The sequence below is a fragment of the Doryrhamphus excisus genome, chromosome 8 (genome assembly GCF_030265055.1).
Source record: "Doryrhamphus excisus isolate RoL2022-K1 chromosome 8, RoL_Dexc_1.0, whole genome shotgun sequence".
Lineage (NCBI taxonomy): Eukaryota > Metazoa > Chordata > Actinopteri > Syngnathiformes > Syngnathidae > Doryrhamphus > Doryrhamphus excisus.
In genome coordinates, this window is record NC_080473.1 from 19,668,295 (window position 1) to 19,695,648 (window position 27,354).

Here is a 27,354-nt window from a genome sequence, read left to right on the forward strand (position 1 = left end):
CATGACTCAACTATGACTCAGCTAGTTCATACTAATATGTAATAATGGCACAAAGCTAATAACAATAATAATAATAATAATAATAACACAAGTAGCTGCTACAACTACCAACATCATTTCCTGTCTTCCAAGTTAAACTGTCTCAAATGGCATGCTACAAATATAAAAGGGACTATAGGGGTGTTATTTCATGTTTAGAGGGCTCTTTCATTCATTCATTTTCTACCGCTTTTCCTCACGAGGGTTGCGGGGGTGCTGGAGCCTATGCCAGCTGTCTTTGGGCGAGAGGCGGGGTACACCCTGGACTGGTGGCCAGCCAATCACAGGGCACATATAGACAAACAACCATTCACACTCACATTCATACCTATGGACAATTTGGAGTGGCCAATTAACCTAGCATGTTTTTGGAATGTGGGAGGAAACCGGAGTACCCGGAGAAAAACCACGCATGCATGGGGAGAACATGCAAACTCCACACAGAGATGGCCGAGGGTGGAATTGAACCCTGGTCTCCTAGCTGTGAGGTCTGCGCGCTAACCACTAGATCGCCGTGTTTAGAGGGCTCTAATAATGTTTAAAAGATTTGGAAAAATGTTCTATAAGACGGCCGCACAGTGACCGAGTGGATAGCATGTTGGCCACACAGTCAGGAGATCAGGAAAACTTGGGTTTGATTCTCCGCTCTATGTGGAGTTTGCTTGTTCTCCCCGTGCATGCGTGGGTTTTCTCCGGGTACTCCGGTTTCCTCCCACATTCCAAAAACATGCTAGGTTAATTGGCGACTCCAAATTGTCCATAGGTATGAATGTGAGTGTGAATGGTTGTTTGTCTATATGTGCTCTGTGATCAGGGATTGGGGGGAACATGCAAACTCCACACAGAGATCTGCACGCTAACCACTCGGACTGCACCACGCCGTGCAGTCCGACATATAATTTATGTGGAATATAATCCACAAAAGCATCCCAGTGTACTCCTCTCCATGTTGTATGTTTGCAGCTAGGAAAATGTTGCAGGCCTACTTGTGAGGGTTGAATCAGCGCAGTGGAAGCTAAATATGGAGCACGGCGCCGTGTGCACTTCACACCTGACCTACACTTGCACCGCATGCGCAAGAGTGTGATGGATCATTTACATTCAGCCAACCCCTTTCTCTTTCTCCGTCTCTCTCTCTCTCTCTCTCTCTCTCTCTCTCTTCCAGAGCGGTTGATACGCCAAGGAGCAGGTAGTGGAGGTGCTGGGCATGCACGCGTGCGTGCGCAGGAGGCAAGTCAAAAGAAGCGAAGCAAAGAGGCGGGATTATGTTCCTGGCGGAGCTTCCCGACTGAGGCGAGCGGATCTGCACTTCGCACCTCCTCCTCCTCCTCCAAGTGCATCGGATGGATGTCTGACGAGTGGATGGGATGCCAGTTTATAGCATCGACCGAAAATTCCCCGACTTGGCCGGTAAGTTTATTACTGCCGACGTGTTCTCGGGTCTATTTGGGTCTATTTGGGTCTATTTGGGGTCGATACGGTGGCAGCGTGCACCAGTTGATTCATGCAAAGACCTCATTGGAGTTCCTGATGTGCAACAGGAGTGTTGCATGTGTTGCTGCAACTGCTGCACTTTTTGCATTGGGTTATTTCATTGGATTGCCTGAATCTCTACCTAAAAGCCTTTCAAATATTCTTATGTGATTCTTTAGAGCTGATATTGATTCTATCTTGTAGTGCAGGGTGGACATTTCAAGTGCTGTGAAAAAGAGTGCTCCAAAATAAATATTACAGCAACCTATTCCAGTGAGGGCCACATATTGAAAAAGGATAATTGGCAACTTTGCCGCTTTGATATTTTGTTAATTTATTTATATTGATATTTTGTTATTTTAACAACACATGTACGTACTGTAGATATGATATGAAGTTTGTTAGTATAAACATTGCTTCTTCCCACTTCCATTTTTACTGATTTTGCATTTTCCAAATAATTCAATTCTTTCTTTAGGACACTTTCTTTTTATAATTATGACATTAGTCCCATTATATTTGGACTTTAGTCCCATATTAGTATTTTATTTTAATTTGTATTATTATATTATATTATTTTATTATATTATTATATTATAGTTTATATTTGTTATATATATATTATTATTATATATTTATGTTATATTTTAATATTATATATTTAATATTTATTTTAATATTTAATAATAATTATTATTGTCCCTTCATTATTATTATTTTATATTTTAATATATAATATTTTATATTTTTATTTTTATTTTTATTTTTATTTTTATTTTTATTTTTATTTATTTTTATTTTTATTTTTATTTTTATTTTTATTTTTATTTTTATTTTTATTTTTATTTTTATTTTTATTTTTATTTTTATTTTTATTTTTATTTTTATTTTTATTTTTATTTTTATTTTTATTTTTATTTATTTTTATTTTTATTTTTATTTTTATTTTTATTTTTATTTTTATTTTTATTTTTATTTTTATTTTTATTTTTATTTTTATTTTTATTTTTATTTTTATTTTTATTTTTATTTAATATTTATTTTTCTAGGGGTGTCCAATAATTATCGGCATGGTAATTATTGGCCCACTATCAGCATAAAAATGCAATATCGGTTGATATTGGTATCAGACTTTTTCTCGATCATGAAAAGGTTTTTTTTTAAAAAAAAGCTGGATACAACACATATGTGTTCATTCCACCACAGGTGATATCGGTATCATTAAGTTGGACAATATCGGCATATCGATATCGGTCTCAACTTTTTTTCCCAAACTAATTTTCAAATTTGTTTTGTTTTGTTTGTTTCTCATAATATATGACTTTCTTATCGTGCTACTAAAATGGAATTATTTTTCCTCTTAATATTATGAGTTTGTTGTAAAATTGGACTAACTCCAGTAATATTGTGACTTTTTTCCCCCAAACTATTTTTTGTTTGTTTGTCTCATAATATAATGACTTTAACATTTCAGCTCCATTGTGCTAAAATTATATTATTTTTCCTCATAATGTTTCAACAATGCTGGTTCTCAACAATGGTTTCAAAAAGTGATTTTCTGTCATTCACACGTCGGGACAGAAAATGTTTTCGTGGAAAGTGAAAGGCAACAAAGTGAGCAGTGAAGCATACAAGCTTATTCAAGAGTCAAATTGCATGCTGAGCACGACAAATTCAGACATGCTGGCAGGTCTGCACTAAAATTGAAAGTCCTCCCTGCCTCTCACGTCCACCCCTCCCCTTGACAGTTCATCGCATCCCCCCCAGGGGGGCACTGCCCCAGTATTAAGTAAGCTATTACAACCTTGTATTTCAAAAAACATTTTTGTAAAATAATATTTTTCGATTGTGCCGTGGGCCATTCTTATGGTGGAGTCATGAACACTGACCTTAACTGAGTCAAGTGAGGCCTGCAGTTCTTGTTGTGGGGTCTTTTGTGACCTCATGGATAGGTCATCGCTGCGCTGTTAGGGTCATTTTGATTGGCCCACCACTCTTGGGAAGGTTCATCACTGTTCCATGTTTTCACCAATTGTGGATAATGACTCTCACTGTGGTTGGCTGGAGTCCCAAAGCTTTTGAAATGGCGTTATAACATTTTTCCACACATTTTTTTGAAGGGGGGGGGGGGGGGGGGGCAATCAATTTTTCACACAGGGCCATGTGTTTTTTTCTCTCCATTAATAGTAACAAACGTAAAAAAAGGGAGGAAGGGGGCAAATTCTTATTAACACTTAAAAAAGAAACATAATATACAGTTTTGAGAGCATTGATTGTGCAAAACAGTTATTTGCAGATAAATTTAAATTCAAGAAAAATCGGGTACTGGCTGCAGAGACTTCAAAGAAAAAGCTTCAAGTATTAAGTTTCTTATTTTTAGTGCCAACCATTCCAAAAGGCCAAGCAAGTGGTTTTATAAGTCCTTGATTCTAAAATGACATAAATAATAATATAACATAAATATTCCACATGGTGACCTGGAATAAATCCTGCAACATTTGGAACTGAACACATAAAGCAAAAATTAAACCAATGAATTCTTTGAAGGGCGGCACGGCGGTCGAGTGGTTAGCACGCAGACCTCACAGCGAGGAGACCAGGGTTCAATTCCACCCTCGGCCATCTCTGTGTGGAGTTTGCATGTTCTCCCCGTGCATGCGTGGGTTTTCTCCGGGTACTCCGGTTTCCTCCCACATTCCAAAAACATGCTAGGTTAATTGGCCACTCCAAATTGTCCATAGGTATGAATGTGAGTGTGAATGGTTGTTTGTCTATATGTGCCCTGTGATTGGCTGGCGACCAGTCTAGGGTGTACCCCGCCTTACGCCCGAAGACAGCTGGGATAGGCTCCAGCACCCCCGCGACCCTCGTGAGGAAAAGCGGTAGAAAATGAATGAATGAATGAATTCTTTGAATGACGGAACACCTCCAATATGAAACATACATACGTTTACTAAAGATACTTCTCGTTTAAAAGTTTCCTCCTGCTGTAATTCCATCATTCTGCAGTGCATGATTCCTCCCTTGGGAAACTGGGCAGCATGAGAGTTTTCCAGCATGATATGGAGCCCAAACACCCCCCCCACCCCCAAATGACAAGTGCCTGCTGAGGAAGCTGAAGGTGAAAGTGATGGAGTGGCCAAGTATGTCTCCACACATAAATGCAATTGAGCACGTGTGACACATCCTCAAGTGGAAGGGAAAGAGATGACCACACGAACATGGATATGTTTTTAAAGTGCACATTTCCCCCGCTGTGGTGTTAAGAAATGTTTTCAACATCCACCCGAGTGGACGCTTTAAATAATACGCAGTATTATACACTGGCCACTATATATATATATATATATATATATATAATCATGTGGGCATGCACTAGCTCCACCATTTATGTTGTCATGGCAAATTATTCTAGTGAATTCCATGCCCAAGAATAGACCTGTCCTGATAACAAATTTTGCTGGTCGATAATTGTGCTATAAATTATTGTCAATAATCAATATCAACTTTTTTTTTTTTTTTTTAGTAAAAATGTCATTATTTGTTTCATTACACCGACTCGTCAATGCAACCCAGACTACCTTTTCTGGGCATGCCAAGTGTTCATACAAAGTTGAGGGTGTTTGACCAATCACAGTGGAGTGTGCTGAACATGTGGCGTGCCTGGAGGAGGGCCGGGGGTGCAGTGGAGGAAATTACACAGACCGTTTCGGCGGAAGGCAGGAAACTCATAGAAACACTTGAAGAGGTGCAGAGTCTGGAAGATCTAGAGAGCTTTATGTAAGGCAGGGGTCTCAAACTCAATTTACCTGGGGGCCACTGGAGCTAGGGTCTGGGCAAGGCTGGGCCGCATCAGGTTTTCCAAAAAAAAACAAACGCATTTATTAAAAACAGATTAAAAATGGTTCCAATTTTCTACAATAAAAGCTCTGATAAAACATTCCACTGTTCTCAAATCTCTTAATTTTTATTTTTCTGCACAAAATAAGATGAAAAATCAAGAATAAAGAAAATCAATCAATCAGTAATAAATAAATATAATAATAATAAAACAGCAAATAATAAAAACTTAAGAAACCACATATAGTTGGTGGGTAGACAAATTATTTTTTTCAGATTAAAATGAACAAAGCATTATTAGAGCCCTGTAGACATGACAAAACACGACTATAGTCACATTTATACTCTTTTTATTTACAACATATTGCGCAACTGCAGGGTCTTGAGACACATGCTAACTCGCAAACTAGAGAGCTAGTGACCTAAACGGTAGCCTTCAAGTTATTTCCTTCAAACTTAAATAGACAAAACTTAACCACTTCCACACGGATAGGGAGGATAACTATTAACAGTTATTTAACCTTTAACATGAACATGAATCAAACGTAATAATTTTTTCTGGGTACATGATACCATACAGCATCCATATCAAACTTGGCGGGCCGCACTAACATTAAACTTTCATATCAAGGCGGGGGCCTCAAACTAGTGTATTTGGGGTCACGTGTTTGAGACCCCTGATGTAAGGGTTATTGTGTGCAGCTGCTCCATAGTAGTCCAGAACTCAATAGGTTGAAAATGAGTATAATAGGTCCCCTTTAAAATATCAGACAGCAACACAGATAAAAACACTACTAACCAATAAACCAACAACTATGTGTATACTATAAGTCTATGTACTTATCAGCCATACTACAGCAAAGCTCGCTGGGAAACAGGAAGTGCTCCCAAGTGAAGTGAAGTGCAATGCTACACTATAAAGACTGTCTGTGATAAGAAAAAAAAAATCAAATAAAACCGATACAGCTGAGTTGTGGCGGAAAATGTCATGTTGCTGATGGTCGTTCACACGCCGTCCTGCACTCGACCGTACAGCTCAGGAACCGCTGCGCTCCACAAGTGCATGCAGGCTCTCCCAAACAACTGGCACCATCCGCCAAACACCTCAAACATGTTGCTGCACCAGTGAGCGACACTCTAGAGCAGCGGTCTCAAACACGCGGCCCGCGGGCCAAATGTGGCCCGCAGGACACGAGTTTGAGGCCCCCGCCTTGATATGAAAGTTTAATGTTAGTGCGGCCCGCGCAAGTTTGATATGGATGCTGTATGGTATCATGTACCCAGAAAAAATTATTACGTTTGATTCATGTTCATGTTAAAGGTTAAATAACTGTTAATAGTTATCCTCCCTATCCGTGTGGAAGTGGTAAGATTTGGCTATTTAAGTTTAAAGGAAATAACTTGAAGGCTACCGTTTAGGTCGCTAGCTCTCTAGTTTGCGAGTTAGCATGTGTCTCAAGACCCTGCAGTTGCGCAATATGTTGTAAATAAAAAGAGTATAAATGTGACTATAGTCGTGTTTTGTCATGTCTACAGGGCTCTAATAATGCTTTGTTCATTTTAATCTGAAAAAAATAATTTGTCTACCCACCAACTATATGTGTTTTTTATTATTTGCCATTTTATTGTTATTATTATATTTATTTATTTATTACTGATTGATTGATTTTCTTTATTCTTGATTTTTCATCTTATTTTGTGCAGAAAAATAAAAATTAAGATATTTGAGAACAGTGGAATGTTTTATCAGAGCTTTTATTGTAGAAAATCGGAACCAAAGCACTGAAAAAGTTTGTATATTTTTCTGTTTTTAATAAATGAGTTTTTTTTGGGGGGGAAACCTGATACGGCCCAGCCTTGCCCAGACCCTAGCTCCAGTGGCCACCAGGTAAATTGAGTTTGAGACCCCTGCTCTAGAGTGTACCACTCCCTGTACGTTCTCTCTTTGCCGATCAAACGCCCCAGCAAGCGCCCCACAGGCCTGTGCCACTGTGCCACTGTGTCATGTGGCTTTGACTCTATCATTCCACTATAGACTGACACATGCAGAGTGAACCGTCGGCGCTACACAACACAAACACACACGCTATTAGTGCCAAACTGGCGTTTAACTTTCCAGTTAAGTGTCTTGCTCAATGAAACCTCAGCTGCTTCACTATAACTAACCATTCTGTCATCGGTCCAGTAACTTGTCACATGGTTGTGACAACATACGCACACCAAATATCCCGTAATGTTGCCAGTAGCAGCTAACAGGCCACATGTTTCACAGAAGGCGTTAGTTCAAATTTAAGTAGGCCACATTCTTGCGCTTATTATAACACCTCAATTAAGTGCATGACATGTTCATGGCTCACATGGATGTGTGTGTGTGTGTGTGTGTGTTGGGAGGGGAGTCGATGGGTGTTTTCAGGTGTCATAGTGAATGATGGGTTTCATTTTGAAAGTCCCACGGGACATGGGGAGTGATTATGTTTGGGATATTTTTGAGACAGACAGTGAGTGGACACTTTGGGTTCTGCTTAAATAAACTGAAATAACACTTTTGGAAAGGGGCGGGAAAATAACATCATCACCTGATAAGCGGGAATAATGCTTAGGGTCGTTTTCATTCTGGGATCGCTCATGATGCCCGACTATCCTCATCATTAGCCACGTTTACATGGACCCAAATATTCCAATTCCATTCGGGTTATTTGCTCAAACGGAAAGAATGTAACCTTTCCGAAAGAAAAGTGTCAATCCGAATGAATATATAATGGGATTCACAAGGGTGGAATATTCCTTTCCCCAATCCGATTGAGGTATCTTGTATCCGCTCAATCGGAAAGTTGTCAGACTGCGTTCTTCTTCGTGGTGTTTTTCTTCTTCTGTTGTTTATTGGCGGTTGGCAAGCAGCTTTCGTGTGCATTAGCGCCATCTGTGGAACAGAATCTAAACCCTTCTATACGCCATTCACAAGTCCACTTTTATTCAAAAAGAAAATACATATCTATATAAAACATGTGACGAGCTTAATTATAAAATATTAGCAAGATTGAACTTGAATCCTGTTCCCGGGTGCGTTCTTTCAGCGAATGCTGAGATATGACGTAACACGCAACTCGAGACGTTCTTCGATTTAAAAAAAAATGGAGGCGAGCAATCGGCACTGGACTGCTAAGGAAAGTTTGTTTTTGATTCAAAATAAGACTAGACGAAGGAAAAACTGGCAATACGTTAGTTATTCCAACAACTCGAGGAAGTCGGTATCACGTGATGTTGGTGTTTACACTTTACTGGGCATGCCCCATTGACTATTCTGGTTGATTATAGCGTGTAGACACACGATTGGAATATTCCTTTCCATGTATACCATTGCTTTCGGAAAGGTCATTTTAAAAGATTCCATTCAGAAAGAGAAAAACTTCTCATGTAAACGTGGCTAGTGTCACAGATAATGCTCATCCCTGGTTTTTAACGCTTTCAATATGCATAAGAAAACAAATGTGGAAAATTCTGGTCGATTCTGGTTGATTATAGCGGCGCATGTAGACACGCGATTGGAATATTCCTTTCCATGTATACCATTGCTTTCGGAAAGATCATTCGGAAAGATACCATTCGGAAAGAGAAAAACTCCTCATGTAAACGTGGCTATTGATTGGTTGTTTTCACCCTCAACGCCTCGTTAACCTGATTAACTGCACCTGATCAGTCCTTAGTCCAAGCCTGCATTTCTATTTCCAGTTCTGGTAGTAGATGTGTTGTTTAGTTCCTAGCCTGTGTCTGTGTAACACTTTTTCATATATATTATATGAATGTCATAGCATAGTATTTTGTAATTGGCACATTATGATCATCATCATTGGTTTGGCTTTTTGGGGGATCTACTTGTATAGGGGGGAATATATGATGTTTTGGTACTTTTAAAAACAAACTTCGCTACACTTCCTATGCCAAGCGATGTAAAAACATTGTTGTAATAAGTAAGGGTGGACATGCTCTACGTGTCCTAGAAGATCCATACCTAGCATGCCTCAGCTCAGTGTGAGGCAGTCCACTTAAACGGGATTTAGGAGCCTGTCAGTGTCCCACTTGGTTTTTACACCTCTCACCCTCCCCCCCCCCCCCCCACATCTCTCCGTCGTCCTTGTCTTCCTTTCCTCACATTCTCAAGTCGGTCTTTTACTTTTCTGTTTGTATAAACTTCATTGCAACTGCATTTCATTTCTTGGCATGCAATGAATCAGATTCAGCGGCAGCAAACAATGTGCGCGCCCCCTCTGATGTACACCATGGTTTTATTGCAGCGTGGGGGTCGAGAGGGGGAGGCGGGGGGGCTGTCACTGACTGTGATGTGTTTGCCTCCAGACAAGAAAATAAAGTCAAAGAAAGGATCTGACCACCGCCTCACTCGCTCGCTCCGGGCAGATTGCACAGAGACGCATGTTTGAATTCATTTCCTGTTTGTCTCTCGTATTCAACACTTGGTCTGTAAGGGAACAACGTGCTTGAGGTGCAAAGTCTCCATTTGCATGAATGGATGCTTCATGTTTTGTTGACTGGTCACTATGGATCAGAGGCTTTTTGACTTTACACTGGGAAATGTAGTCATTTGCAATATTTACCATACTTACAGATAGGAAACATCACAATACCTGAAAAACGTGTGCAAAAAAATGAAGCACACAATTATTAAAGAATGATATGACCCAACCTTTCTCAACACAATCCAGGTTTAAAGCCAAAATATGCTTCACACATTTATTAAATTCATTTTAAAGTGTAAAGTCATCCCTTGTTTAATTTGTTCCATACCTGACTGCTTTAAAAAAGGTAGGAAAAAAGGCCTTTTGCTTTTTGCTGTGGGGAAATTGCAGGTAGAGTTCTTATAAATTGTACTTCTGCCACCTTGTGGACATTTTTCTGCACCAAACATTCATTCATTTTCTACCGCTTATCCTCACAAGGGGTCGCGGGGGGTGCTGGAGCCTATCTCAGCTGTCTTCGAGCGAGAAGCGGGGTACACCCTGGACTGGTCGCCAGCCGATCACAGGGCACATATAGACAAACAACCATTCACACTCACACATTCATACCTATGGACAATTTGGAGTCGCCAATTAACCTAGCATGTTTTTGGAATGTGGGAGGAAACCGGAGTACCCGGAGAAAACCCACGCATGCACGGGGAGAACATGCAAACTCCACACAGAGATGGCCAAGGGTGGAATTTAACCCAGGTCTGCGTGCTAACCACTCAACCGCCATGCAGCTCGGCACCAAACATGCTCTCTTCTATTGTGGAGTTGTGTCACCAACCTCTTTTTGCCTCCAGCGCAAAAAAACACATGAAAAAACATATAAGTATGTCTTTGGGGGCAGGAGGTTGGGTTGAATAAAAGCATATACATCTTTGGAAGTGAATTAGTTCATAAATTTAATATTTTTTAGTTGGTTAAATTTGTTCATGACAGGTTTTAACATTGTTAGACACCCCATTGTCCCCTCCACACTTCTATTAACAAGCCAAAAACCTACCACTTCCACACAGAATTTTTTTCACGTGGGACATTAGATCACCTGCAGAGCTTTGTCAACGCTAGCTAATTGAAATCAAGTTTAACCAAAAAAAAAAAAAAAACTCCACCTGCAGAGTGGAACAGAGCGAGCTGGAGTCAGAGCGGAATAAAAGTAAATTCAACAATAGAAACATGACCAACACGGAAAAAAAACAGTTCGACCGAAATCTTCAAAATTGTGGGAGCACTCCACCACGCTTCACAAAATAAAAAATAAAAAATGTAACATGCAAGCTTTGCAAAAGTGATACGACATGGCGGGAGCTCCACAGTGAGGATGCAACACCTGAAACGGAAACATGTTGGAGTCGTGGAAGGGAACTCAACAGCGGAGTCAGTCAACAACACCCCAGGTTTGTTCCGCTTTAAAGTGAGGAAACGAAACGTTGATCGTGTGTTACTTTTTATTTCAGTCATAAACTGCAAGTTTGAGTGAAGCCAGTTATTGGTGTGAGGCGGGGTGACTTACAGCAGTGGTTAATGGAACTTATTACATCCTCTACTTCAGGGGTGCTCACACTTTTTCAGCATGCGAGCTACTTTTAAAATGACCGAGTCAAAATGATCTACCCACTACAAAAATGCAAAACATCTATTTATTTTCAAATGTATTGAGGATTATTTGTACGTACAATGTATGTTGATGTACCTTACATAACCAAATGAGCCAATATTGCAAAACACACATAATTAACTATTAACATTTTTTGTAATTACCTGAGTTTACTTTGATGACTTGCACTGAATTGAACCAGCCAGGGATGCATAGTCCGGACAGTAGCTGCTGATAGCCAGCCTCAAGCACACTTCCAAATGTTTATCAGTCATGGATAATATCCGTATCATAATATCCGTATAATATTCCATATCCGTATGGAAGTGATATGTTTTTTGCCTTTTTACTTGGTCCAGTTTTTGCCTTTTTACTTGGTCCAGCTCCTTCACTCATTTTAGTGACCATAAACTTTAGCGAGGGCTTAAAATCTCGCAATTCGCCGACTAGCTTAGCACTTTGCATCGTTGTTTACGCATGAGCGGTGACCTAAAGGTCAAAATTCAGTTGTCATCTGACTGGTTGTCCTGTATGTCAATCAAGTAACGGGGATGGATGATAGGCTGACATCGTAAGTTCTGCTGCACTTAGAGACGTTGTTTGATTTGATTGGTCGCCCGAAGGGCAACATTCAGTTGTCATCTGAATGGCTGCCCTGTATATCAATCAAGTGACGGCATTGATGCTGGGATGATATTTTTTTAATGTCACGCCGCGATCGACCAGCGATCGACCAGTACCACCTCCGCGATCGACCGGTAGCTCGCGATCGACTTAATGAGCACCCCTGCTCTACTTTATGTAATGAAGTATTAATGTTACTTTGTTAGATATATTTAATACATGTGTGCACATATAAACATATTGTGCTGTAATACATACCCATACTGTACCCAATACCCAATACCCATACTGTACCATCTTTCCCATTTCATTGAAACAGCAAACACGATGAGAAAGACATGCACACCAAAGCAAGCAGCTGTCTTGACTGAGAGCCTCCTCAACCTGATTGTTACTGACACGAGGTGGTTGAACACTACAATGGTCCGCAACTTTCATCCAGGTTACACTCGTCCCTGAAGGACACCTCTTACAAAGCTCACAGAGAGAAAATATGAAGAGACTTTCAAAGAAGTGAAGACTGCAATGAACACAAACAGCGGCAAACTTGCACTCACTGCTGAAGTATGGACACATCGCCAGAAATACGTAAATGTTGACGCAAATCCTGTCTTTGGGTTTTCTGGGTTGTATTTCTTTATTTATAATTTATTTATTGTTCCAAGAGGAACGGGTATCTAGTCTGGATGCCTCTCAGACGCCTCCTTGGTGAGGTGTTCTGGGCATGCCCAGCCAGCCGGGAGAAAGCCGAGGACAAGCTGGAGGGATTATGTCTCACAGCTAGCCTGGGAGCACCTTGGAAAATTGAGCTTTGGCCCCCTGTGCCATTGATTTTGACACAACTGATCAAACAACTGATCTATACTATTTGTTTAATGAATCGTTTGATAAACAATTGATAAATTGTTAAATGTCGACGTTAGTCACCAACTGTATTGTTGACCACGGTGGTGAGTCATGTTGCCAAATACAGTAAAACATGTAGTGACAGTACATGGAGGACGACGCTGACATTCACATCACATTTAAAAAGTTCAGCAATATTGAATAGGATTCCAAATCTATTGTGTTTGATGGATGTGGTTATGGATACAGCACCAAGTGTGTGTGTGTGTGTGTGTGTGTGTGTGTGTGTGTCCACTTGTTCAAAGGGAGCCATGAGGCTTTGTCCTCTGGTTGTGTGCTCTCATCTCAGCCAGCACATGGAAACACCCTCCCGTGTGCACAAAGGCTCCTCATCACACCAGCTTGTAAAAGTGACTGTGTGTGTGTGTGTGTGTGTGTGTGTCAGAGAGAGAGAGACAGAAAGAAAGCATGGCTTTGAGGCCAATATGTGTGCAGCGATTGCGTGAGTGTGTGCTGAGGGATTAAGGATTAATTGCCTTCAAGAGATGTTCCATGAACTCTGTAAAGTTCTCACTTTGGCCCCAGAGAGGAAACAAAGCTATTTAGTGAGCGGCGGAGGAAATTGTTTTTTTTTTTCACTCCACGTGAGGGTAAGAAATTGTCCACTTTGTAGCACCATTAAAGAATAACTGTGTGCTATTTACTTATGAATTATCTTCATTTACAGTTATTTAAATGAAGAGAATATGTTTGCTTTGCTGCACAAAGAAGCGTGAAAATTAGGACAAAACATGAACCCCCACTGAGCTGCTTGAGTCTTTTCTTTCTTAGGCGCTGTATTTAAACCCCAAGTTTGACCCCATAAGTCGGAGTCGGAATTTCTCACACAGCTCATTGCACAGAACATCCCTGGAATTTTGGGCAGGGGTGTCCAAACCTTTTCCAGTGACAACTTTGGCAACTTTGCCATGTTGATATTTTGTAAAACAAGACATATAGATATGCTAAGAAGTTATATATATTTTGTCTCAGCTTTGTTATATAGGTGAAAAAAATCCATAATTAACAAATATTTTTGTTTTTTTCTTTTTAATTTTCCAATTATGTCAACTTTTGCTCTCGTAATAATATGACTCTACTCCCACAATATTTTGATTATTCTAACAATACAACTCAATACAATCAAAGCGCACATACAGACAAACAACCATTCACACTCACATTCATACCTATGGACAATTTGGAGTGGCCAATTAACCTAGCATGTTTTTGGAATGTGGGAGGAAACCGGAGTACCCGGAGAAAACCCACGCATGCACCAGGAGAACATGCAAACTCCACATAGAGCGGAGAATCAAACCCAAGTTTTCCCGATCTCCTGACTGTGTGGCCAACATGCTATCCACTCGGTCACCATGTGGCCGTCTTATAGAACATTTTTCCAAATCTTTTAAACATTATTAGAGCCCTCTAAACATGAAATAACACCCCTATAGTCCCTTTTACATGTGTAGCATGTCATTTGAGACAGTTTAGCAACCTAGCATGTCTTTGGAATGTGGGAGGAAACCGGAGTACCCGGAGAAAACCCACGCATGCACCGGGAGAACATGCTAACTCCACATAGAGTGGAGAATCAAACCCAAGTTTTCCCGATCTCCTGACTTTGTGGCCAACATGCTATCCACTCGGTCACCATGTGGCCGTCTTATAGAACATTTTTCCAAATCTTTTAAACATTATTAGAGCCCTCTAAACATGAAATAACACCCCTATAGTCCCTTTTACATGTGTAGCATGTCATTTGAGACAGTTTAGCAACCTAGCATGTCTTTGGAATGTGGCAGGAAACCGGAGTACCCGGAGAAAACCCACACATGCACGGGGAGACTCCACACAGAGATGCCCAAGGGTGGAATCGAACTTGGGTCTCTGAGCTGTGTGGCCTGCACGCTAACCGTGTGGGTCCTGCGGGCTCATTTTTCCACGTTTGTTGTGTTTTTTTTTTTTTTATTGTCAAATTCTATCTTTAGAATGTGCCGCGGGATGATACAAAAACAGCCCCAGGCTGTGAATGGCCCCCAGGTCGCACTTTGGACACCCCTGCTTTAGGGTCTTTAGCGAGATTCCAACCTAACTGCCAACTTTTCCTCTAAAGCAGATTATTAATTGGGTGTTATTACATGCAGGTGATTCCATACAGTTAGCAGCAGAAGGAGACCTGATGACAATGACCGACAACAACCCCCCCAAGTCGGCCAAGAAGCCCCACTGGACGTCCCTGGAGATCGGCCTCATCACAGTAGTGTCCTTACTCTTCATCGTCATCGTGGCCCTCGTCATTCTCTACGCCACACAGAGGACCGGTGAGTGTTCCAATCGGAAAACAAGATAATGTAGGGGAGGGGTCTGCGGTTTCGTTGTTGTCTCTCACTGTTGTGAAACCAACCCATGGGGGCTTTCAGGGTCGGCCTCATTTGGACTAAGTGTGCATGGACCCTCACTTCCAGCTGTGATCACGGTTGAAGACACGAAGGAAGGAGCGCGGTGAAGAGCGGTGACACGTGTTGTTGTGCAGAACCTGGGCGCCGTCTATCTACCGAGCCGTGAAAAAGGCATTCAGAGCCTTTCTAAATATTGTTAGAATCACCACTAAACACATTTTATGAATCAGGATTTAGTTCCAAAGTCTGTTTAGCCTGGATGCTCTACCTCTGCATAGGATAGCAGAACCTGATTTGAATCAATGGCTGGATTTACACTGCAAGTCTAAGTGCTCTATTCCTATTTACGGCATATATCTGATTTTATAGTCAATTTAAATGCATTTTTAAGTGACTCATGTCCAATATCACTGCATTTATGTTTATTGAGTTATACCTCAAACAACCCACATACCCCCATGCAAAAATAGTGACGCAACATCGCAAAAATAACCATCCATCACACTGACTCTCCGTCCAGTTTCCCTGAATTCATGGTAGACATGCAGTAATTAATTGATCACTCAATGATTAATTCATTCATTCATTCATTTTCTACCATCCTCACGAGGGTCGCGTGGGTGCTGGAGCCTATCCCAGCTGTCTTTGGACGAGAGGCGGGGTACACCCTGGACTGGTTGCCAGCCAACCACAGGGCACATATAGACAAACAACCATTCACACTCACATTCATACCTATGGACAATTTGGAGTGGCCAATTAACCTAGCATGTTTTTGGAATGTGGGAGGAAACCGGAGTACCCGGAGAAAACCCACGCATGCACGGGGAGAACATGCAAACTCCACACAGAGATGGCCGAGGGTGGGATTGAACCCTGGTCTCCTAGCTGTGAGGTCTGCACGCTAACCACTAGATCACCGTGCCGCCCTCTGTTTAAATATATGAAATATAATGTTTTTTCAAAAGCGCAATACAAGTGAAAGTGAACGACCATACTCCAATTGTTGATATATTTTGTTGTGTGTGTTTGAAAGGGTTCATTTATGTAGAGCCACGTACGTATTCTGCAGCAACAGAAGCTTCTAAAACCGGTTGGATTAGCATGTAAAATATGTTTGTTTTGAGCAAATGATCTTCAGCTGTCCTGCACTTGCACTGGAAAAAAAAAAAAGGAGTGAGAGATTTGCTGAGCATGAACGCATTTTGAAGGTCATGATAACATTGTTACGTTTGATGAGGGTGAAAAGTTTAGCTGCCAAAAGGGGATTTGAATGTATCTATATTTGATAATGAATCATAACCACAAATATTCACCCTGATTTCTTTTGTGTTCTCCTCTAGAAGAAATCTGCACCACGTCTGACTGCACTCAGTCGGGTAAGGACTGTTTGTTTGTCTTTTTTTTTTTTGTCTCTTTCTCGGGCATGGCTTTTGAGATTGGAAAAAAAGGCATGAACCTCAAACATACTTTAATAAAACGCCACTTCAACCCTTCGAAAGCAGTTTTGCTCCACAGAAACAAACACAGTGGAACCTGGGTTTGTGACAAAGATTCTTAATAAAAATACGACTTGGTTTTCATACACTGTCTCAGTTATTGTACGGCCCAACACCCCAATAAAAGCATCCCCACATTGTTGACTCTCTAGTGTTGGGACACTATAGACAGATTCCACCCAAGGAATCTATAGCCACGTTTACATGAGGAGTTTTTCTCTTTCTGAATGGAATCTTTCTGATTGACCTTTCCGAATGGTATACATTCATTCATTCATTTTCTACCGCTTTTTCCTCACGAGGGGTGCTGGAGCCTATCCCAGCTGTCTTCGGGCGTAAGGCAGGGTACACCGTAGACTGGTCGCCAGCCAATCACAGGGCACATATAGACAAACAACCATTCACACTCACATTCGTACCTATGGACAATTTGGAGTCGCCAATTAACCTAGCATGTTTTTGGAATGTGGGAGGAAACCGGAGTACCCGGAGAAAACCCACGCATGCACGGGGAGAACATGCAAACTCCACACAGAGATGGCCAAGGGTGGAATTTAACCCAGGTCTGCGTGCTAACCACTCAACCGCCGTGCAGCCCGGCACCAAACATGCTCTCTTTTATTGTAGAGTTGTGTCACCAACCTCCACACAGAGATGACCGAGGTCTCCCTGGTCTCCTAGCTGTGAGGTCTGCGCGCTAACCCCTAGACCACCGTGCCGCCCAATGGTATACATGGAAAGGAATATTCCAATTTCATGTCTACATGCGGCGCTATAATCAACCAGAATAGTCAATGGGGCATGCCCAGTAAAGCGTAAACACCAACATCACGTGATATCGACTTCCTCAAGTTTTTCCTCAGTTTTTCCTTCGTCCAGTCTTGAAATTTAGTTTGAATCAAAAACAAACTTTCCTTAGCAGTCCAGTGCCGATTGCTCGCCTCCATTTTTTTTTAAATCGAAGAACGTCTCGAGTTGCGTGTTACGTCATATCTCAGCATTCGCTGAAAGAACGCACCCGGGAACAGGAAAAGATAAAGTTCAATCTTGCTAATATTTTATAATTAAGCTCGGCACATGTTTTATATAGATATGTATTTTCTTTTTGAATAAAAGTGGACTTGTGAATGGCGTATAGAAGGGTTTAGATTCTGTTCCACAGATGGCGCTAATGCACACGAGAGCTGCTTGCCAACCGCCAAGCGGATACAAGATACCTCAATCGGATTGGTTAAAGGAATATTCCACCCCTAGGAATCCCATTATATATTCATTCGGATTGACACTTTTCTTTCGGAATGAGGTGTATACAAAGGTTACATTCTTTCCGTTTGAGCAAATAACCTGAATGGAATTGGAATATTTGGGTCCATGTAAATGTGGCTAATGTGTAACTGATGCACGTACTAGTTCTGAGTGCTAAAAGTGACGTTAAATGTTCATTTACAGTCTATTTCATCCATCATTTATCTGTATTCTGCTTCATTTTCTGCATGTTAAAATATAATTATTCTCTAAAAAATGTTAATATTTTGGGCTGTCTGGGAAGGATTAGTTGCATTTACATTATTTTATGGGGAAAAATAGTTTTTAGACCTTAATAGACCTTTTTGAACAAATGAATGATGAAAACCCAGCTTCCACTGTAGATGGATATTTAATCTCATCTCATTTATTAACATGATATTCACTGCTGTAGTCTGAGACTCCAGCTTGTAAATTTGGATGCATTTCAGAGGATTAATGTCCTACTTCTGTCACATTTGACTGACAATAGTCAGAAGTGATCTCGCTGCAGCCTTTCAGAAAAAATAAATCCACATCCCAGTGAATGATTTGAAAGAACCGAACCGCAGTTTAATGTTGGCAAATGAGCTCCATCATCTGTTTTTTTTCCACTTGATTTATGGATGTCAGGTTGAAAGGGATAGTTTGTTTTCAAGTGGACTTGTGTATGTATATTCACTATACCAGTGAGGTGTGAAACACTGTGTTTGTATGCCGGGAGGTCTCAGGAAACGTTCGGTCCGCATCACTGACTTAGACAATATCAGGCTGAGGGTTAGATGAGAGGATCGCTACGTTGTTTCATCGAAAGTCTTCTAAAACAGAAGTTTTCAAAGTGTTGCACAGTGAACCTGCCGGCAGAGAAATGTACGTAATACGTTTGGGGCCGCTCCTGCTCCCCGTTAAAAACCGACTCTGTTTACTCTCTCACTGTAGGAACTAAAAATCAATCACTTTGACGTGACTGGAGTTAACTTAGCAGGCTTGGAAATTTTATGTTTTCTTTATTTTTCTAGAGCTGCTGCAACCCCCCACCCCTCCCACCCTTCCATCACTCACAAAGTCTTCTCTGGCACCTCTGCTAGGAGACCTGCTTCACACTTTCAACAATCGCCAGTTTGGGTCACATTACTAAATCTGTTTTTACAATATAATAAATAGTTAAAATAGTACAAAAATATACATTTTGCACTGTTGGATCTTACGGAGGTTCTAAGTAGAGCTTCAAAGGTTGGTGAAGATGGCTTCCACTGTCTGGAAATGTGAATTTTTGGAAATATCCATTGCCATCCATGTCCAAATATTCTGTGTTCCACACAGATGAGGGCCTTCAGTCAAGAGGCAACATCTCCACATAGCTAGCTCTTGTTTGACACCCCTGCACAACCTGAGGCTCCATTGTTCCATTTATGGGTCATGAGCATCTCCTTGTCATGCCATCAGGACCGTCAAGAGAGAATAGAACTTTCAATGTCCAATGTTTGGTGCTCTCTTGCCAATTCCAAATTCAAAAACATCCAAAAACATTTATTTTGGGGTCAACCACTTAACTTTTTTTCCATAAATTTTTTCCATAAATGCTTGAAGAAGTTTCAATGACTGTCTTACTGCATCCAACCTTGGCAGCTGAGAGAGGCCTTGCTTATGCAGTTCAATAATCCCTTTACGGCCGATGCCGTCAATAGAATACCTGACACAATTTTGCACGGTGGACGAGTGGTTAGCGCGCAGACCTCACAGCTAGGAGACCATGGTTCAATTCCACCCTCAGCCATCTCTGTGTGGAGTTTGCATGTTCTCCCCGTGCATGCGTGGGTTTTCTCCGGGTACTCCGGTTTCCTCCCACATTCCAAAAAAAAAAAAATGTGAGTGTGAATGGTTGTTTGTCTATATGTGCCCTGTGATTGGCTGGCGACCAGTCCAGGGTGTACCCTGCCTCTTGCCCAAAGACAGCTGGGATAGGCTCCAGCACCCCCGCGACCCTCGTGAGGAAAAGTGGTAGAAAATGAATGAATGAACAAATTTTTGCCTTTTAAAGGTTGTGCTCTTAAACTTTAGATTGACTCCCATGTCTTTGTTTTACATTTTGATCTACTGTACTTAGAATCTCCTTAAGATCTAACAGTGCACAATGTAAATTCTTGTATTTATTTAACTGGTCTTAAACTTTGGATCAGGAGTGTATTACATAACATAATAATGGATAATGCTGAGCTTTGATTGAGACATTAACTTAATGTTTGTTTTGCACTATTAAGCCTACCTGCATGGACTTTTCTGACTTTTAGAGCATATACGCGATCCTTGATGTGATTTCGAGATGCTGAATGCAAATAATCAGATGAGTTTATGGTTTGCCTTGCAATAATTACACTAGATTATTAATAGCAGAGTAAGTCCCAGTGCTTTTCAAGAATTAAACCCTCAAATCACCACCACAAAGAATTTCATCAACATGGAAAATAAGCACACCCCAAAATGCGATAATAATCCCTTTATCGCCTTTTGCCAGCTTGCTGTTGCATAACTTCTAAAAAAATAGCATTGGAAAAGAGACAAATCTCAGCTTCTACTGTTGTCAACCTTGGGATTTGTAATTTTCATTCCTCGCTATGATTATATCAGAGAAATGGGAAAAAAATCAGAAATCTTGTACTACAAGGTTGAGAGTTTATCCTTTAATGTGATGTGGTGCCACAGCAGTATCATGATGGAGCAAATCATTCCTACCTGACCACTTCCTGCCAACTTACATGGTTTGCGCCGTCTGTCTCTTACATGACAGCGGCTCGCCTGCTCCAGAACATGGACACCAGCACGGATCCTTGCGACAACTTCTACCAGTACGCCTGCGGGGGCTGGCTCAAAAAGAACGTCATCCCAGATAGCAGCTCAAGATACAGCACCTTTGACATCTTACGGGAGGAACTGCAGGTTATTCTTAAAGGTCAGCGTCTGCTCACACGCCCGGGCAAAATGGAGTACACCACTTGTTCTCAACCAGCAGAAGCTTTGTTGTGCAAGTCTCAAAGAATAACACCACATCAGCTATTTACCTCCACTACAGCACAAGAATCATTTGCTACATACAGTTTGGATTTACAGTCATCCCTCCTTCAATTATCGACCTCTCTCTGTATGGTGTTTTTCAGAAAATAATTAACGAATGATAATTAATTCAATACATATTGAAATACATGTGACATGTAGTATTCTGGTCACTAGGTGACAGTAATGACACAAAACATTGAGACATTACCTTACATTACATCACTTTAACGCTGCATGAAGTTAGCCATGGTATGTCCCTTATGATAACAAAGTTATCCTCTCATTCTGTGTGGAAGTGGTAAGTTTTGTTTTAATAAGTTTAGACCGAATTAGGATTCTTCATTAGGGTTCTTTGTGACTGGGATATTTTCATAGGTTGAGCATCGAAAAACCCATTTATGACCTTCTAAATGTGATTTTTCACATTATTTTTAACTTTTATAACACTATTAGAGCCCTCTAGACATTAAATAACACCCCTATGGTCACTTTTACACTCATGCTAACCAATATAGTGGTAGTCTTTTAATGTGTTTTCTGAATGTGTTTCAGTCTTAATGATTTTTATGCTTGAACATGCTTAATTTAAGCCCAAAAAAGATAAAATGTGCTTAAACATGCATGTTTTTGACTAATAATAAGCTGTAGTCATATATGAGACTGTAATGATTTATTAATTAACCCTTTAAAGGGTATGTAACCATATATGGTAACTTAAAAAAACAGGGTTTCCCCATGTCTCAGCAAGGCAACAGAGTTATGTGACTTTCTCATACCAATCAGCCAAGATCAGACAATGTCACAGGAAGTGACGTCATGGGCTGTGATCAATCAGGAGCGAGCCAGAGAGCATCAAACTTCCTTCTTCATTCAGAAGTCGGAAATTGCAATTTTCTGACGCTTGGGGCCCCGACACTCTCGGCTCAAACATAAAAACTAACCATGATAAGTTGATGACAGTCACTCTAACTACAGTACCTCTGTTGGTGTCACCTTGTGCAGTTTGACCTGTCCCTATTCCATACCCTAAATGGGCAAGGAACCGTATATGGTAACTTCTTTGATCTTGATTTGCACCCAAAACCTGAAACTTTTTTAAAAAGTAAAAAGAGAAAAAATGTCTTCTTATAGCCCCCAATAACACTCAAGGATTGATGTTTTAAATTTCTAAGTATTTCAGTGAGTGCCCTATAAAGGGTTAATACATTTTGAAAAACCGTGATAGAGTGAAGCCGTGAAAATCGAGGGACGAGTATTATGAAAAAGTGATGGCTTGCACATATAAGTCTCGAGATCTCGAACTTCGGACAACCTGCATCTGCGTTTTTCAGACTGTTTTCTAGCAGTGATGGAGATTTCACCTCTTTATAGAGAGCTGTTTCTTTTGGCTCCATTCACAAAAAAGAGCTGCTAAGTGGCTCCTCCGATTTTTTTTTTTTTTTTGTCCTAAATTAATTTCTCACCAAATTATGTGTATTGTGTAATGTAAGAAATACACAATGTCAAATGTTTACCATTTAAATGGATTCATTTCAATCCTCAATGAGCAGCTAAAAATATATAAAATACAAGACCCATCTCAATAGACAAGGTCAAATATCTGCATGCACGTTACTAACGAGTTACAATCAAACAACACACAAATTAAAATGTGCAAAATAAAAGAAAAAGCAGCATTCAGGTAAGAGTTTGAAGATTGGCATTGAAAGACTCGTGTGTGCTAACCCCGCCCCCATGGCATCACACTTTTAATAGAAAAAAAGCCGTCTCCTTTTGTTCATTTCAAAGAGCCGATTTGTTTGCGACTGACACATTTTTTCCGGGAAAAATACCATAATCCAAAATCTTATATTTGGGTCAAGTACAGTAATATTACTGCTGCTCTATGGTTGATTCTTATTTTTGTTAATAGCTTTTTTTGTTGATTTATTTTTATTGTAATTTATACCATCGCACACTGGTTTGTAGTCTCCCTCAGTGGTTGGTGCCTTCTCTTTATTTCCATATAAAACACCTCTGCTTCTATAGTACGCATCAAGGGAGTCACATCCGAGTGCTGCAGGAAGTGGATCCCTCCAACAACCAACTCTGCGGTGGCATTCAGAGCTTTGGCAGCCCACTAGATAAGTCAAGGATGGGGTTAAAACGTAAGGAAGGGAGCGAGGATGAGGATCAGATTCATATTTTGACTAAAGCGGATGTCCTTCCAGGAAATCCGACGCCGTAGATGTCACACATGCCAGGACACTTTGGCTCCCGTTCTGATCCGCTGACTGACATCTCCGAGTGATACAAACAGAGTCGTGTTACATTCTTTCCCACCTTATGACGTACGTACTTGGAAACGAGAGCGCTTTAGTGGAGCAGCGGCGAGGTTGTCATCGGGAATTTGTCAAGATCCTGGATTGTCTGCAGGAGAAATAGAAAACCAATGTCATTTAAATTCCGTCTTCAAGCCCATTTCGAGACCCGTCAGAGGGATTGGTAGCTGCCGTCCAATCGTATGATCATATCAGATGAAATTGTGGTTTGTCAGAAATGTGGTCAGCTCCGACAGCAGTTGACAAACTCAAAGTGGATGGATTTACGTACGTATATACGCGTGTCGTAGTGTCGTAGCGGTATATGAGGTATGATCTGCGAATAGATAAAAATGACCTGAGAAGACACTGACTTGAACGAATGAGAATATTCATGCATGATAGATCAAACCAATTGGTCCTGCAGGTGTTGTGACCGGATGTAGTGATCCTGTCATTCTCCCTCAAACCGTCAAATTGGCCTCCACCGTAATCAGGGCCCAGAGATGTTGACTGGACTGACAAAACCCTCAGTACATGTTATGGTATGGTCATACGTCCTATAAAAACAGGAAATGCCTGATTAAAAATAACGTACATTTTACATACTAATTCACAATTAAACAACTAAATGATGTGACTTCGGGCGGCACAGCGGTCTAGTGGTTAGCGCGCGCTAGGAGACCAGGGTTCAATCCCCACCCTCGGCCATCTCTGTGTGGAGTTTGCATGTTCTCCCATGCATGCGTGGGTTTTCTCCGTTTCCTCCGGTTTCCTCCCACATTCCAAAAACATGCTAGGTTAATTGGTGACTCCAAATTGTCCATAGGTATGAATGTGAGTGTGAATGGTTGTTTGTCTATATGTGCCCTGTGATTGGCTGGCCACCAGTCCAGGGTGTACCCCGCCTCTCGCCCGAAGACAGCTGGGATAGGCTCCAGCACCCCCCGCGACTCTCGTGAGGAAAAGCGGTAGAAAATGAATGAATGAATGAATGATGTGACTTCTGGTAATGGTAATGGTTTTATTTCATTTGAACATGCATCAGATTACAATTGAATGCATCACATAATCACATAAACTGTCACGGTTACGCTTGGCGTTGTTGCGATACGACCCCAGGATGCAGAGAGCAGGACCAAAAGTGCAAATAAAAGGTAGTTTAATGCAAGAATGGCAGCAGCAGGAAAACACAACAGCCACTAACAAACCAAAGACAATTCGCAATGAAACCACAACAGAAAGAGCACGCACCTGAACTAAATAGGGATAATGAAATTAGAAGCAGGTGTGTGAAAAGAGCAGGGGTAAGGAAAACGGAAGAGAACAACAAAGGAAGTGGTTACCAAAATAAGGGCATGGAAACTGGAACAGAGGCAAAGAAGGAAACTAAGAGAGCAGTCACGAGGGGGTGACGCCCACATCGTGACATCCACATTTCAAAAAGGAGTAGGAAGAAGCAAAACTTATTAAATCCTACCCCTCCATCTGATACTTTTACAATCAGTAACTGTTACATTTGTTCACTTCCTGCTTTCCATAATACAGTTTACTTTTACAATCAGTAACTGTTACATTTGTTCACTTCCTGCTTTCCATAATACGGTTTACTTTTACAATCAGTAACTGTTACATTTGTTCACTTCCTGCTTTCCATAATACAGTTTACTTTTACAATCAGTAACTGTTGCATTTGTTCACTTCCTGCTTTCCATAATACAGTTTACTTTTACAATCAGTAACTGTTACATTTGTTCACTTCCTGCTTTCCATAATACAGTTTACTTTTACAATCAGTAACTGTTACATTTGTTCACTTCCTGCTTTCCATAATACAGTTTACTTTTACAATCAGTAACTGTTGCATTTGTTCACTTCCTGCTTTCCATAATACAGTTTACTTTTACAATCAGTAACTATTTCATTTGTTCACTTCCTGCTTTCTATAATACAAATTTTTGGTTTTTTAAAAAAAATGTACCTTGTACCGAAGTACGAGGTGATATGACCATCCAATGACATAATGGTTACCATAGTAACTGTCAATATAGTGATATATATAGCACATCATGACTGGTTCAAGACTCTTCATCCTTGTATTTAGCAAACATCAACTGCTTGTATTGTTTCTTGAATTGGCTCATCGTTGTGCATTGTTTGATTTCCTTACTCAATCCATTCCATAGTTTGATTCCACATACTGAAATGCTCTGGCTTTTTAACGTAGTCCTAGCAGATAAGTGTTTCAAATTTAGTTCTTCTGAATCTAAAGGGACAAGCGATGAGCTCCAAACTAATTCACTTTGTCACTTTGTACCCCTGACTCTTTTGGAGTTGTGAATCCAGATCAAAGCACAAACAATCAAGAGAAGCACATCGCTTTGTCGCTCCACTGTGTATTATACGTCTTCAGCGCTAAGCTTTTGTTCCTTGTTTCCTCTGCAGCGAAACAAATCTTCCATATGCAGCTTGAGGACATGATTGCAGACACCTTAAATGCTAACATCTTTTCCTGGGATGGGGCTCTTAGGGGGTAAAAGTGAATATGATGATAATTGCAGTGGAGTGTAGTCAGTGCCAGCAAAGCCTTCTCTGCTGCTATTACACTATCAGAAGCACTGACCTACATTTACAACTTAACTTATAGTATTTGCTCCATGGAAATGTATTCATTTATTCGTCATGTTGTTGTGTCTCTTGGCTGCACTGCTTCCAGCATGCGTAGTTTGATGTTTTGGTCCAATCACATTGAAGCTTGTTTATGTTGCCGTGCAAATGGAGCTGTTTCTTTAATCTATGAGATTTCAGACAACATTTTTCTGTTCTATGATTGGTTGATCAGAGAAAACAGTTCGACAAGGTTAAAAGTTATAATTGTTATTTTGCATTTTGTATATTTTTGTATATTTTTTGTGTAATTGCGACTTTGGGCGAAACACTTCGCCCACCTTGGCTTCAGTGCTGCTCACACTGATGTAGGAAAGTTTGGCAGCCACGTTCCTGTCAGACTACCCCAGGACAGCTGTGTCCACAGATGTAGAATACCACCACCGATGTGTGAAGGAGGAATGAATGAATAATAGGTTCATTGTGAAGCTCTATATAAAAACTAATCCATTATTATTATTCATTCATTCATTCATTCATTTTCTACCGCTTTTCCTCACGAGGGTCGCGGGGGGTGCTGGAGCCTATCCCAGCTGTCTTCGGGCGAGAGGCGGGGTACACCCTGGACTGGTGGCCAGCCAATCACAGGGCACATATAGACAAACAACCATTCACACTCACATTCATACCTATGGACAATTTGGAGTTGCCAATTAACCTAGCATGTTTTTGGAATGTGGGAGGAAACCGGAGTACCCGGAGAAAACCCGCGCATGCACGGGGAGAACATGCAAACTCCACACAGAGATGCCCGAGGGTGGGGATTGAACCCTGGTCTCCTAGCTGTGAGGTCTGCGCGCTAACCACGAGACCGCCGTGCCGCCCCATTATTATTACTATTTTTATTATTATTATTAAGAGATGGAAGAAGTCAGTTAATTCGCCACCTGCCACCGGATAATTGGTATCGTCATCATAAAAGTGCATTATTTAAATTCTGGCCGCTACCCCTCATGCATAATTTGCTGCATGATGAGATGTAATGGCTCACAAGAGCAGTCTATGTCATGTTTCCATAACTAAACAGACAGTGTGCCTTGGTATTTCTAAGCGTGTCGCTTTGAAATGAACCAATTTCACTGGTTTCAAATTGTGTAATATTTGATGCAGTGTAAATGTTTACACTCACTTCAGCTAATCAGTCAGCAGCGAAAATCCGCAAACCCC

At 40.8% G+C, this 27,354-nt stretch overlaps 1 protein-coding gene across 3 annotated transcripts in view; it reads left to right on the forward strand.

The window, feature by feature from the left end:
- The first annotated feature begins 1,241 nt into the window (after window positions 1–1,241).
- LOC131134323 (neprilysin-like) overlaps window positions 1,242–27,354 on the forward strand; it is a 53,153-nt gene continuing 27,040 nt past the window's right edge. The window contains exons 1-4 of one of the 3 annotated variants that reach the window (XM_058079458.1): window positions 1,242–1,449; window positions 15,129–15,305; window positions 16,727–16,762; window positions 20,955–21,116. In XM_058079458.1, coding sequence (XP_057935441.1) covers window positions 1,407–1,449; window positions 15,129–15,305; window positions 16,727–16,762; window positions 20,955–21,116 — 418 coding nt within the window. In that variant the 5' untranslated portion in view covers window positions 1,242–1,406. The remainder of the gene's footprint in view (window positions 1,450–15,128; window positions 15,306–16,726; window positions 16,763–20,954; window positions 21,117–27,354) is intronic. The other 2 variants (XM_058079460.1, XM_058079461.1) reach the window with 2 other exon arrangements.